General features: G+C 41.4%; 2 protein-coding genes across 8 annotated transcripts in view; one reads left to right on the plus strand and one right to left on the minus strand.

The window, feature by feature from the left end:
- The window catches only part of KCTD1 (potassium channel tetramerization domain containing 1), a 145,993-nt gene extending 139,008 nt beyond the window's left edge, over window positions 1-6,985 (plus strand). For all 6 annotated transcript variants that reach the window (XM_073331337.1, XM_073331338.1, XM_073331339.1 and 3 more), the window contains exon 5: window positions 6,726-6,985. In XM_073331337.1, coding sequence (XP_073187438.1) covers window positions 6,726-6,884 — 159 coding nt within the window. In that variant the 3' untranslated portion in view covers window positions 6,885-6,985. The remainder of the gene's footprint in view (window positions 1-6,725) is intronic.
- Window positions 1-14,342, minus strand: part of TAF4B (TATA-box binding protein associated factor 4b) — a 176,607-nt gene that overhangs the window by 10,807 nt on the left and 151,458 nt on the right. The gene's annotated exons all lie outside the window — the stretch shown is intronic.

Below are 14,342 nucleotides of genomic sequence, written 5' to 3' on the forward strand. Positions count from 1 at the left end.
AGCAACTGCACCATATTCAACAAGTGTTTGTAGGTAAAGTATCTTTCAGTTCTGGAATTTTCATCAATACCTTTGTTGTTGTTTTTATTTAGATGCACCTGTGCAATGCTTTACACAGAGATACTTGTATCTGCAAAAAATTCTAAATTAGACCTACACATTTTCCTCTCCCACTCACCCATCACTATGTTACATATGTAACACTCAGTGACCAGGTCAGATGAGGTCAGTCCTTTTAAAGACAGACTAGGAATAATTTTTCAGAAGTAATTCTTCTTTAAGTATATGTCCCTATGGGTGCTCCACTGTAAGATGTGCGTGCGCCCATTCACTTTCAACCAGAGATTTGAATCAGCAATGTTCTATGGCTCCATGCCTGCACACTACACAATCTTGTGCTCCAGAATAATGGTATATAGGGAGGAGCAGACCCACCACCACTCCAGTTCCTTCCAAAATGCCGGCCACTTGAGTTGGAACAACTGAGGTGTCCACTGCTTCCTGGAAGCTATTTCTTTTGTTTTATTTACTCAGTATTTGTTTTGGTTTTGTTTCAATATTTGCTTTCCTTTTTAAATTTTGCATAAATTTGTGTTTATTTGTGACCGCCTCCACCCTGGGTTCCTTGGCACTGACTCCTTGGCCTTCCTCATTGGCTTAACTTCTGGGGTATGCCAGTGGCTCCAGGAGTCTAATCCTGCCAGACCTACAATAGAATTTTCACCAGACTGACAGGCATTCTAGCTGTCTCTGGTGTCTCAAAAACTCTCACATCATGTCTAAGTGCAAAGATGCACAGAGATTAAAAGCATGTTTCACAAAGAAAGGAAGGTAAGATTGAAGCTTCTCCTCATGGCACACTCCTGTAGGGTCCGAGTCCTTCCTCCACTCCCCGCAATGCTTCGGGAGTGACTGAGGTTGCTTCAGAGATGAAGCACCCTAAGAAAAGAGAGCCTTTCTTCTGAGAGAACCTCCAGAAAAAGGGGTAAGTCACCTCCTTAGAATGGATCCCAGGGAGACCTCATGTCCCATAATGAGTACCTGCAAGGGTCGAACAGACATTGACACTGAGGTCTCGGTACCACCTAAGCAGAGGTCCTGTTCAGATTAGCCTACCAGCAAACAGCACTGATAAGCACTTTCCCCAGCACCATCTTGACATCGGGACTCATCTAAATCCAAAGACTCAAGAAAATCTGAGATGCTGGTACTAAAGCCTTCCAAGAAGTCAGATAGAACCCTTTCAAGCCTCTGCTCCCTCTCCAGTACCATTAACTTTGGGTGGCATGCACTTGGAGCATAGAGCTAATATTTCAGTGGCCACTCTACCACCGACGTCAACAGCTCCCACTTCTCTTTAGCAGCTAGAACTTCGGTACCACTCCCAGTTCCAACTGCCCATTGCCATAGGCCTCTGGCACCTTAGCAATTCTTTTTGGAGGAGGATCTGCTCATCTCAGAGGAACTGAAGTCTCTACCGCTTAAGGGGCACTGAGAGAAGTTACCTGCCAATACAGATATGTCCACTGGTTATCTCCTTCTTTCATCTCACACTAGGAGCCGGGCTCCCAGTACTCACCCATCCTCCGGTGCCTTCATAGCCCCCAGCACGGTCTCTGGCAACAACACCATGAGCTTCTGCTTTGGACATGGGACGCTACCTCAGACTCTGAAACGTCTGGGCAGGGCTCTTCCTTGCTGTACCATCTTACACTGCTTGCGGTGTACCCTAGCGAGAAATCACCAGAACCCAGAAGGCACTCTGGGCATTTTGAACACGAATATTCCTGGGAACTCTCCCCTTACCCACCTTATTGGAATCGCTGGACGTCTTAAGGGCACCAATTCTGTAGGGTTCCTGTCTGGAAAAAGCCGTGTTTTGACTTCCCACAGGGGCTGCAACGACCTTTGGCATGGCAGCAATAGTCTCCTGTACCATATTTCTCATAAATATTGGAGGACATTCAGGAGCTACTTGCAGAAGAGGAGCTACTTCCTCACACAAGTCCTTCTCCTCCCGCCCCCCTCCCCCGCCCGACAGTGTGGCGATGCTGCCGCCGCCACCACCCTCCTATGCAGAAAATGTTATGGTATTCCAGGACCTAATGACACAACCTGCAAAATCTGTTCAAATCTCCTCAGAGGAGGTACAAGTATCTCAGCCCTCTCTGGATATTCTATGTGTCCCCCATCCCCCACCCGCAAGTAAGATAACTCTGCCTATTAATGAGGTGCTCTTGCCTCTAGCCTGGCAGATCCCTGCCACTCTTGCATGTACCTTCAAATGGACAGACAAAAAATATTCCGTATGAGTGAAAGGGCTGGAGTATTTCTTCCCTCACCCCACCCCCCAGCTCCGTTGTGGTGGACGCAGCCAACAAGAAAAACCACCAAACTCACTCAAGATTAACACCCTCTGAAAAAGAGGCTCAATACCTAGACCTCCCCAGCAGGAAGAGACACTCGTCCGCTGCTCTTCAATTTTAAGTAACAAATTGTCATGCCCTGATGCCAAAATATGATTTCATAGAATCATAGAATATCAGGGTTGGAAGGAGCTTCAGGAGATCATCTAGTCCAATCCCCGGCTCAAAGCAGGACCAATCCCCAACTAAATCATCCCAGCCAGGGCTTTGTCAAGCCTGACCTTAAAAACCTCAAAGGAAGGAGATTCTACCACCTCCCTAGGTAACGCATTCCAGTGCTTCACCACCCTCCTAGTGAAAAAGTTTTTCCTAATATCCAACCTAAACCTCCCCCACTGCAACTTGAGACCATTACTGCTCATTCTGTTATCTGCTTCCACTGAAAGCGGTCTAGATCCATCCTCTTTGGAACCCCCTTTCTGGTAGTTGAAAGCAGCTATCAAATCTCTCCCCACCCCATTCTTCTCTTCCACAGACTAAAGAATCCCAGTTCCCTCAGCCTCTCCTCATAAGTCATGTGTTCTAGTCCCCTAATCATTTTCGTTGCCTTCCACTGGACTCTTTCCAATTTTTCCACATCCTTCTTGTAGTGTGGGGCCCAAAACTGGACGCAGTACTCCAGATGAGGCCTCACCACTGTCGAATAGAGGGGAATGATCACGTCCCTTGATCTGCTGGCAGTGCCCCTACTTATACAGCCCAAATTCCATTGGCCTTCTTGGCAACAAGGGCACACTGTTGACTCATATCCAGCTTCTCATTCACTGGAACCCCTAAAATAAAATAGGTCCTTCTCTGCAGAACTGCTGCCTAGCCATTCGGTCCCTAGTCTGTAGCAGTGCATGACATTCTTCCATCCTAAGTGCAGGACTCTGCATTTGTCCTTGTTGAACCTCATCAGATTTCTTTTGGCCCAATCCTCTAATTTGTCTAGATCCCTCTTATTCTATCCCTACCTTCCAGTGCATCTACCACTCCTCCCAGTTTAGTGTCATCTGCAAACTTGCTGAGGCTGCAACCCACTCCATCCTCCTGATCATTAAGGAAGATATTGAACAAAACTGACCCTTGGGGCACTCCGCTTGATACCGGCTGCCAACTAGACATGGAGCCATTGATCACCACCCATTCTGCCCAATGATCTAGCCAGCTTTCTATCCACCTTATAGTCCATTCATCCAGCACATACTTCTTTAACTTGCTGACAAGAATACTGTGGGAGACAGTGTCATAAGCTTTGCTAAAGTCAAGGAATAACACGTCCACTGCTTTCCCCTCCTCCACAGAGCCAGTTATCTCGTCATAGAAGGCAATTAGATTAGTCAGGCGTGACTTGCCCTTGGTGAATCCATGCTGACTGTTCCTGATCACTTTCCTCTCCTCCAAGTGCTTCAGAATTGGTTCCTTGAGGACCTGCTCCATGATTTTTCCAGGGGCGGAGGTGTGGCTGACTGGCCTGTAGTTCCCCGGATCCTCCTCCTTCCCTTTTTTAAATATGGGCCCTACATTAGCCTTTTCCAGTCGTCCGGGACCTCCCCCAATCGCCATGAGTTTTCAAAGATAATGGCCAATGGCTCTGCAGTCACATCCGCCAACTTCTTTAGCACTCTCAGATGCAGCGCATCCAGCCCCATGGACTTGTGCTCATCCAGCTTTTCTAAATAGTCCCAAATCGCTTCTTTCCCCACGGAGAGGGCTGGTCGCCTCCTTCCCATGCTGTGCTGCCCAGTGCAGTAGTCTAGGAGCTGACCTTGTTCGTGAAGACAGAAGCAAAAAAAGCATTGAATACATTAGCTTTTTCCACATCCTTTGTCACTAGGTTGCCTCCCTCATTCAGTAAGGGGCCCACGCTTTCCTTGACTTTCTTCTTGTTTGCTAACGTACCTGAAGAAACCCTTCTTGTTACTCTTAACATCTCTTGCTAGCTGCAACTCCAAGTGTGATTTGGCCTTCCTGATTTCACTCCTGCATGCCTGAGCAATATTTTTATACTCCTCTCTGGTCATTTGTCCAATCTTCCACTTCTTGTAAGCTTCTTTTTTGTATTTAAGATCAGCAAGGATTTCACTGTTAAGCCAAGCTGGTCACCTGCCATATTTACTATTCTTTCTACACATCGGGATGGTTTGTCCCTGTAACCTCAATAAGGATTCTTTAAAATACAGCCATCTCTCCTGGACTCCTTTCCCTCTCGTGTTATTCTCCCAGGGGATCCTGCCCATCAGTTCCCTGAGGGAGTCAAAGTCTGCTTTTCTGAAGTCCAGTGTCCGTATTCTGCTGCTCTCCTTCCTTCCTTCCTTGTGTCAGGATCCTGAACTCGACCATCTCCTGGTTACTGCCTCCCAGGATCCCCTCCACTTTTGCTTCCCCTATTAATTCTTCCCAGTTTGTGAGCAGCAGATCAAGAAGAGCTCGGTCCCTAGTTGATTCGTCCAGCACTTGCACCAGGAAATTGTCCCCTATACCTCCCCAAAACTTCCTGGATTGTCTGTGCACTGCTGTATTGTTCTCCCAGCAGATATCAGGGTGATTGAAGTCTCCCATGAAAACCATGGCCTGTGATCTAGTAACTTCCGTTAGGTGCGGGAAGAAATCCTCGTCCACCTCATCCCCCTGGTCCGGTGGTCTGTAGCAGACTCCCACCACGACATCACCCTTGTTGCTCACACTTCTAAACTTATTTCAGAGACTCTCAGGTTTTTCTGCAATTTCATACCGGAGCATACTTCAACAACTGTTCAAAATTTACTCATTTTATTGATCACTTGCCACAGGACAAGAGGGAGCAGTAACAAGCCCTCATTTCCAAAGTCCACTAATCACCAGAGTTTCCTTGCAGACCGCCCTCAATGCTGCTGACATAGCCTCATGATCTCTGTCCACTACTGTGATGACTGATAAGCATCCTGGCTCCAGTCTTCCAACCTTTCTAGGGAGATGCAAAACATGGTGAAAGACTTCCTCTTAGAAGGGCCTAAGTTGTTCAGTGGTGATACTGTTGCCTCCCGCCACTCCTTCAAGGATTCAAGGGCAACCTTAAGGTCACTTGGCATTTATATACGTGACAGGACAACGATTCCAACCATTCCAGTACCCACCCTATCACACCTATAAGGTCCAAACCTCATAAGAGAGAACCACCCCTGACAGCAACCCCCCTACCTGGGCTTCCTTCTAAATAACTATTTTGACAGCTGGGTCAGGGGACATGAGCAATCCCCTCTGGATCTGCTCTGTGAACCCAACTTCCATCCTCCCTTTAGGAACCGCCTAGCCCAATTTCTACCTACTTGACAATTTATCACCACAGACAAGTGGATTCTGAAGGTGGTTTGGATGGGATATTCTATTCATTTCCATTCTGTCCCCCCTTCCACTCCTTTTTCAGGAACCCATCTCAGCCTGTCCTGCATCTGGGAGTAATAGAGCCGGTTACCCTAGAATTTGTGGGAGAAGGTTTTTATTCTAAATATTTCCTGGTTTCCAAAAGAAATGGCAGCTGGAGGACAATTGAAGACCTCAGGAAACTGAACACCTACATTCTTTTCCAGCACTTGAGGATGGTGACTCTGGCTACCATAATCCCATCCTTGAATCTGGGGGGTTGGTTTATTACCCTTGACATTCAAGACATGTATTTTCACATTGCTATGCACCCTTCCCAAAAACGCTTTCTACATTACATCGACAGCTCAGAACACTATCAATACCATGTCCTTCCCTTCTAACTCTCCATTGCCCCATGGGTCTTCATGAAGATTCTCTCAGTACTATTGGCTTCCCAAGGGGGTGTTCAGCTCTGGAGGTCATGCTTCACCTCCCGCCCTCCTTCCCTTCATCTGCAGAGTCTCCGACTCTGTAGTTGAGAAGGAACCATAGCAGCAGTGGGTTCAATCCTCCTTATATACCTTCACTCTGGAGCACAAGGACACGGACACTGTCGATTCAAATCTCTGATTGGTAGCGCATGGGCCCGCACATTCTATGGTGGAGCACCCATAGGGACAAAACAAAGTGAAGGACTCAAGTTACTGAAAGGTAAGTAACCTCTCTTTTTTTTTTTTTTAAAATGCATTAGAAAGTTGTGGGTGGGGGGGAATGCAATGGTATCTAAAGGAAAGCTACTAATTAAGACATTCTAGCAGAGTCTGTTAGCAGAGCTGTGCATTCTTTGTTCTTCACCTGGATCACAGTTTATACAAGGTCGCAATCTAGCTACTGCAAGTTGATCATCCTTCACCAGCAGTAGCAGTCTTGGTTTTTTGTTGTTTATTTTACATTTATTTTCTCTCTTTGCAGGTACTTGAGAGGTTGCAGCAAAGAGGCTTTGAGATTGTTGGCTCATGTGGAGGAGGGGTGGACTCTTCCCAATTCAGTGAATACGTACTGAGGCGAGAACTCAGAAGGACATCTCGTGCACCCTCCGTCATTCGAATAAAGCAAGAGCCTCTGGACTAAATGGACATGTTTCTTTATGCAAAAAAGGGACGTTACATGTGCAGTTTGGACACCAAACAAGTCCTGGAACTAAAATTGAATAAAGACGCCTTTGTATGAAATATAGAGACCACACCTGAATTAATATGGGAGCATTTTGAATCGTAATAATAATAACCTCAAGGTGTAATTATATGTCAAAAGATAGGAAATGCAAACAAAGGAAGGGGGGGGAAATGGGAAGGTAGGGTTGGTGCTGTGATAGCCATTAAGTGTCCTAGGCCTTCTTTAGGCCCACTTAACGGTAAACAAGCCATTATCATCAGAGGGGAGACAGAGTTCTCCTATACATTTTCCATTACCAGAGTCCATCCACTTTCCCATGTGTATGTCTTGATTCAAGTTTATTTGCATATGGAGGTTTGTGTCGGTGTCTTTTTAGAGGTAACCAGGCAGGAGGACTTCAGGAAACATCCATCCATTGCAGTGAAAGATAGTTGACTGAGATTTTAAACATAGTCTGTACAGATGTCAAACACTTTTGTCTGCCCTCACAGATGTGAAAAGTTACTCTTTTTTTGTTTTAAATGAGTTGAGTTTTTTGTTTTTGCAATGGGACCAGAATTAATACTTGGTAGAGTTGCTCTAGTTTGAATCAGCTGCTTTCCTACAATTTTTTAAATTGTATAATGATAGGATACAATAAACTCTGTTTAAAATAATGAGGGTGTGGATTAAACCAACAAAAGCAAAAGAAATTTAATTAAAATAATCAGTCAGTAGCTCACTCTGTTATGCTTCCCCTAGTCCTATTCGGGTTGCAGAATAGCAAGTTATCTTGCATACAGAGAGCAAACTGCAATTCCCATGCTGGGTAGAGTGAGTTACAGGAAATAGATGCTCTCATTGGCCTATATTAGAAAACCTGTCTGGTGCACCCTATATTGCTGGTTTACATTCAACACTAGTTTTTTAAGCTTTGTCTGAGTTTGAAAAGAGGCTATTGTGGTATGGGACCATTTTCAATACTGGTAAAACTTAAAATAATAATAATAAAAGTTTGGCCCAGAGAAATCAGTCATGAAAATAATGCCAGGTAAATGTTCTGAAACCTATAACTAATAATAGTCACATCATTCCTTTTTTAAACATGGAGTTGGCAGCTGTAACTCTGAATTACCTTAATGACTGTAAGTCAGAATGTTTGTTTTTAATGTTGTTAATTTCCCTCATTTAGGGCTAATAAGTTTCTGCCTGGAAGTGAGACCCTTTGGCTACACCATTGACCTTATTATTCTTATTACTAGGCAGTAACTTTGTACACAGTTATCCTGCAAGTTATTCTTATTGTGCAACATCTCATTGAAATCAATTGTGCACGTGCCCAGTTGATGTCAGTTAGACTTTGCAAAGTAAACATAATGCGTAAATGACACTACTGCACAAACTGTTCATGGGTTGATGATTTTATCACATAAGAGGCACCAGCAACCACATTATCTTTCGTCCAAAATATTTCTTTATGCAATATTACACTATATGACTGTGTATTACTATGGAAAATCCTATTGAATCAATGGTGCAGGCATTCCATTCATTTCAGTGAGACCTTGCTATTTATTTAAAAAAACATTGTGAAAAGTAAATACTCCATGTAACAAGGTTTTTAATATAGTTCTGATAACTGAAAAAAGTAAACCATTTTTTCTGGTTTTTATTAACATTTAGGAGAGGGAGGGATATTTAATATTTTCTTGGCAGTGCATCCCATTGTGATTTGAAATGAGCAGGTTATGGAATCACGGCGGGGGGGGAGGGGGAGAGGAACTCCAGAAATCTAAGTTATAAGGTTTTAGTTTCCTGCTGATCTGTAGGTATACACTTAGGAAAAGCTAAAATAGCTGCAAAACAATGCTTGTTTTTGAGTAATAGTAAGTACTCCTCTTACAAAATAAATAAATGCTTGTACTCCCCCCCCCCCCCCCCCCGAAGTTGGTTGTTAGTTTGCACAGAGGTGGAAAAGGAAACAGCTGAATCCATGGGAAATAAATATTGTAACCAATCTTTAAACTGAACATAATTGGAGATGGTCGAATAACAGTTGTGACTTTGAAAAACAACAACCCACAGCCCAGGAATTGATATTTGCATTGGTGCAAAGTAGTCTGAAATGGTTGCAACTGAATCTGAATCTGAAAAACTTGAATATACATTATGGAAACTCTGCCAGGCTGTCTGAGTGTAGTGTAGCTACTGGGACCTTGACTTATTACAATGCACCTGTCTGTCCTCTGGTCTGTGTAAGCACAGAGATCATTGGGGTGGATGGGAAACAGGCATCAAAAGAATTCACTTTATCTTTCCTCTTAAATTCTACCACAAAACATTTTTGTTGCTGTTTTTTCAAGTTTCTGGGTTTTGTTCAGATGGCAGTTTTGTGGCTCTTTATACAACATACCTGTTCAGCTCCCTGAAGCCGGAGAAACTTCCTGTTCTTTCCAAATCCCTGAATGGCCAGATATGCTTTCACTGAATGTTCATTCATTAGGAAATGAGTCATAAATCATTCGGAGACCCTGAATGTAAATGTCACTGTAATTATGTTGTAGTTATGGAGTAAGAGGTCACAGACAAAGTAATGACTAATGAAAAGTAATAAGATGCAGGAATAAACAAAACATAGATTTTTAGAGAGGAAACAGATTAGTTTTGTGCACATGAAGGTCACGCTTGTAACAATGTGTCTTTAAAATGTTGATTAGAAAATCTGATCAGTAGACACGAGCAAAATATCCAGTAAGAGAAACAGAAAGGATGAGTATAAGGACAGCTCATTTCTGGAGGCTAATAATTTTTACTTGCACAATAGTTTTATTTATCTATTTTTTTAGTATAACTGTATTTTATGCCATCAGTGGGTGTTTTATTTAGCTATACCAAGTGGAAAAATGGCAATGAATGCCAACTCTACATGTCTGGCAGGTTGATTAAGCAACTATCAAAGGGACTGCTGTGCATGTACTCTGAAAATGCCACGTGACACACCCTTCCTTGAAATAAAATTTTGGAGGAGGAAAAATTCTGACTTCCAAAGAACTGTGGTAGCATTGTTGCTTTTTGAAAAGTTAACACTGGATTTTTACAAGTAGCTCTCAAAGGTTTCACTTCTGAAATGCAGTACAGTTCTTTCCCAAATTCAACCTTAATATACACTAGGTAATGCAAGTCTTTATATATAGTGACTCTTGAAACTCCCAGATCTGATGAGTCCCTAAACTGAACTAATCAATCCTTTCTCCCTTTGATCAGGTGGGAAAAAATTAAGTCCCTATTTTAGTCACATTTGTAGAATTGCTACATACCAAAAAGTAGTTGGTAATTCTGTTCCCCACTCCTCTTATAACAGGAGCTTTGCCCAGTTCCATTCTGCAATTTCTTTTCCCAATTCATTGCCATGAATCTAGGAGAAAGCTGAATTGTGTCTTTTAAACTGCACTGGTCACCAGGCTCATATTTTCAATTGTTGGCTAGCAGGGGCATGAGTAATTGGGAAGCAATTTTGGGGGGAGGAAGGGAGGGCTGTATCACACTGAAATTTGACTAAGTTGGTCATGCTGCACAGTGAAGTTAATCCACAGGATGAAAAGTCATATGACTGAAGATGTAACAAAAGCCAGCAGGGACATCAGTGGAGCCTGACTCTGGCTACAGAGGACCATCTGAAGGTACATTATTATGCTAAACGTGAGCTGATTTTTAATTTACAAAGAAATAACTTGTTCGTGGACCCTGAATATTTTCCATAGACCTTTTCAAATTGGTTCATACTTTAATTATAAGGTTTTGCATTCCCATGAGTGAATTATCAAATACACTTTCTCTTTGAAGTCCACATTTTTTTAACAGATAACTTGGAATTCTATTGACCAGTGTTTATTTTTTAGAGAAATAAAACAATTTACTCGAATCTGTCACTTCTTTACTGAGAAATTCTATATTATGAATCATTTCTAGTGGACAACTGGGATTTGAATGCAGGCATTCTTGTTGCCTGTGGTTTATTTACAGTGGAAATGAAACCAAGAAACCCTCAGGGCCTTTAGACCAGTTGATTTTTCTCAGACTTCAGTTTGAATGGTTTATTATTTCTTGAGGGGCTGCAGGGATCACCAGCACCAAAATCAATACTTTGCATTAAGTCTCTGTGTTGTCTTTGGCTATTACCTCACCGAGCTGGTTATTCAAACCCCCAGAAATAAACTGAGTATGTTGGATTAGATGTTCTGTGTTTGAGATAGAAGCTGTTGAAATCAAATCACCACCCCTCTTCCAACACAGATGCAAGATATATAGTTGAATTGATAGTACAAAAGTTTCCTCCCAACATTCTATAACTGTAACTTGAGCGAGAGCATTGTTTTCATATTAGCCAATGACTAACTTCAGTATTTGATGGCATGTTAATATTAGCACTTGAAATTGTCCTTCTTTTGGATAAGACACTTGTTTTCAAAAGTAGAAATGTCCCGTGGGAGATGCTGGATACTTTTTGTTTTCTGTAAATATATATATTTTTATAACTTTCTTGGCCTGCAGTTTAATACATTATTGTGCCATATGTCCATGAAATAAACAAGAGAAATTATCAATAGCTAACTTCAGATTTTCTTTTAAGAACCAGATTCTGCTCCCCATTGCTCACATTGGATAGTAGTTTACTCCTTAATTAATCTCGTTTGGATTTGATTAGACTATTTCATGGAGAAATGCGCTACGTAATGGGGGTAGGGGGTCAGAATCTGGACCAAAATGATCAATTGCCCACAATCCTGTATTTTAAAATTTTAAAAAAAAACCTTACATTTTAATATCAGATCAGAGTGAGAGAAACACACCTTATCTCACAGCAAAGTTTAAACATTGCATTCCTGACAACTCCTCCTATTTTCCCATTAGTGTGAAAAATTTGCCCTGAAGTGACCAGCTCCTGTGTCTGTACGTGTAAGTCATGCTGAGCACTTGCTGAGCTACACTGGTCAGCTCTATTGCATTTAAGAGTACAGCTTTGATTAGCTTTTGTGGATGGATGGTGGAGGAAAGAGAAAGATCCATGTGATTTGTCTCTGTACTCTGAGTTGGGACTGATAAATGAGTTCATCTATAACACCAAATAGTCTTTCTGTTTCTGTTCTACTATGTAGCTTGTCAGTATTTTTTTTCTGAGGAAAATATGTTATATTGGATGCCTGACCTTGCCTAGTCACCACTATTAAGCAGCCTGAAATGTATAGGTATGCAACATGTTAAGTACACACCTCAATTTGGGTGTCCAATCTTTTTTTAATCTATACATAAAGTCTACGTTGACACTCTAGCTTAATGTACTGTTAGTTGTATTTGTTCTGATTTTCCATTCTATTACATTCAAATTTATGGATTAGTGAGGATCAAATAAATTGATGTTTGATGCTTCAATTGATTTAATCCAGAAGAAATTACACTTGGTATACAAATCAGCACATGGGATGCTAGTTCAATCTGTAGCAGCTGTTTCACTAATCCTTACAGTTTCCTAATAAATAACCTATTTCAGATTTGTATTTGGTGTCTTGCATTGAATACAGTTATTGTCAGATAAATGGTGAAATTGGTTGTGAATCTACTTGTCTTTTCCTCTATATTGTATTTGTTCTGCTTGGGTGTATTTGAGAAGTTCCATAGTAATACTTTGCCTGCTCAGAAGATGGTACAAATCTTTAATTAAACATCTCGGCACCTGTGAGGGAGGTAAGTGCAAGCATGCTCCTCTTACAGATGGGAAAGCTGAATTATTAGAGAGTAATGATTTGTGCAAAGCTGCAAGCAAAGCGGGTAGCAGTGCCAGGATTCACACTCAGGTGTTCTTGGCACTAATCCACCATGCCATTAACTGTCCTTTCATTTCCTTCACAGTTACACTTGCTATACAAAACCACTTGGGGAACATTGATATACTGTGATGTATTACTTTACAGTTTGCTCAAATATGGCATAGAAGCTTTATAGCCACTGCCTTTCAGTCTCAATTTTTAAAATTCCTGTGTTGATCTTGCATATTCTCTTGGATTTTTTTCTTGTTCCAGTTATAAAACAAAAAACTGACGTGTTTAAATAACCTCTGTTTGGTTCTTTATCTTCGTCCTCTGGGCCAGTTCTTTAATTAGTATCTGTAGTCTTTTATTTCTGAGATTTCAATTCCCTTCCATAGAACTAAGGGATCATAGGAAAAAAAAAGCTGTATAATAATAAGTGAAAGAGGCCTGGTAATTCATATTAGCTATCTGAAAAAAAAAATCCAGGAAAATACACCTGCTTAAAGGGATTACAGTTCAGTTTTGATTTTTATCAATGACAGGAGTCTTTTAAAGTTATGGGTGCTAATGGATATGTTTGTTCAAGGCATGGCTTGATTTTAGCTTCAAACAATCCAAAATTGAAATTGCAAAATAAAAAAGATGAGGATTAAACCTCTACATTAACTTGGTCCTTCAGTATCTGCTTATCTTTCTCACAGTAGTACTGTGTTTGGATGAGTAGCTTAAAAAGAGTACCATATTAACAACCTTAGCCAATGCACCTTTAAAGACTCTACTGGTTGGCTTAGAGATAACAGTACTGCTCAAAATAGTCTTCTGATGCATTACTGATAGATATAAGTTAAAGCCATAAAACTTGCAGCTTTATCAGGCAATATCTACTAAATCCTGGAAGCATGTAAGATAACCTAAACGTAATCTACTTCATATCAGCTCTTCCAGTGATGGATAGCAAAACAAAAGCAGGACTAATGAAAAATTAATGAAAACAGTTACTTCCATAAGAAAAATGATCTATTTTTCCCACCTTTGTATTGATCTTAACTGGCCCTGTAAATGGAAGTGTATAATTTTATCCTAAGGTAAAGAGGGTTAGGGAGAGCAAGCCTATAATTCTATTCATGTTTGTGACACTTTCAGGCTAAAAAAACCCCAAGCACTTTCCTTAGAATGTTAGTCACCTGTGAATACAGACTTCAGTAATGTGTTTTCTACTCAGGCAAACTGCCATGCTGTTTGCCAGACATTGCATGAGCAGTGGACTTTAAGTACTTTTGAAGGCTAATAGGGAAGTACAAAGAAACAATGTTTAGGAAAAATCAAGTATATTCCATATAACTTGGGTATTTAACATGTCTGATGCATTCATATTTGTTTCTGACTCATCTTCCCCTTTGTTGGAGAAACATTTTTTTAAAAGACCCATGTCTCTTTTCTGTGAGCAAATCCGTATTCACACCCAAGAGTGCTGGCAATCTTTGTATGGCCAAGCTAACTGGGTTAAATTGTTCCTTGCACTAGTTTAAATAGTGAGATCCTCTCACTTCTGTTTTCTTCACACTTTATCGTTGATGCATTTAAACACAGCTGGCTTTTTTATAAAGTGAACAGAACATTGCTGACT

Source organism: Lepidochelys kempii, chromosome 2 (assembly GCF_965140265.1).
Source record: "Lepidochelys kempii isolate rLepKem1 chromosome 2, rLepKem1.hap2, whole genome shotgun sequence".
NCBI lineage: Eukaryota > Metazoa > Chordata > Testudines > Cheloniidae > Lepidochelys > Lepidochelys kempii.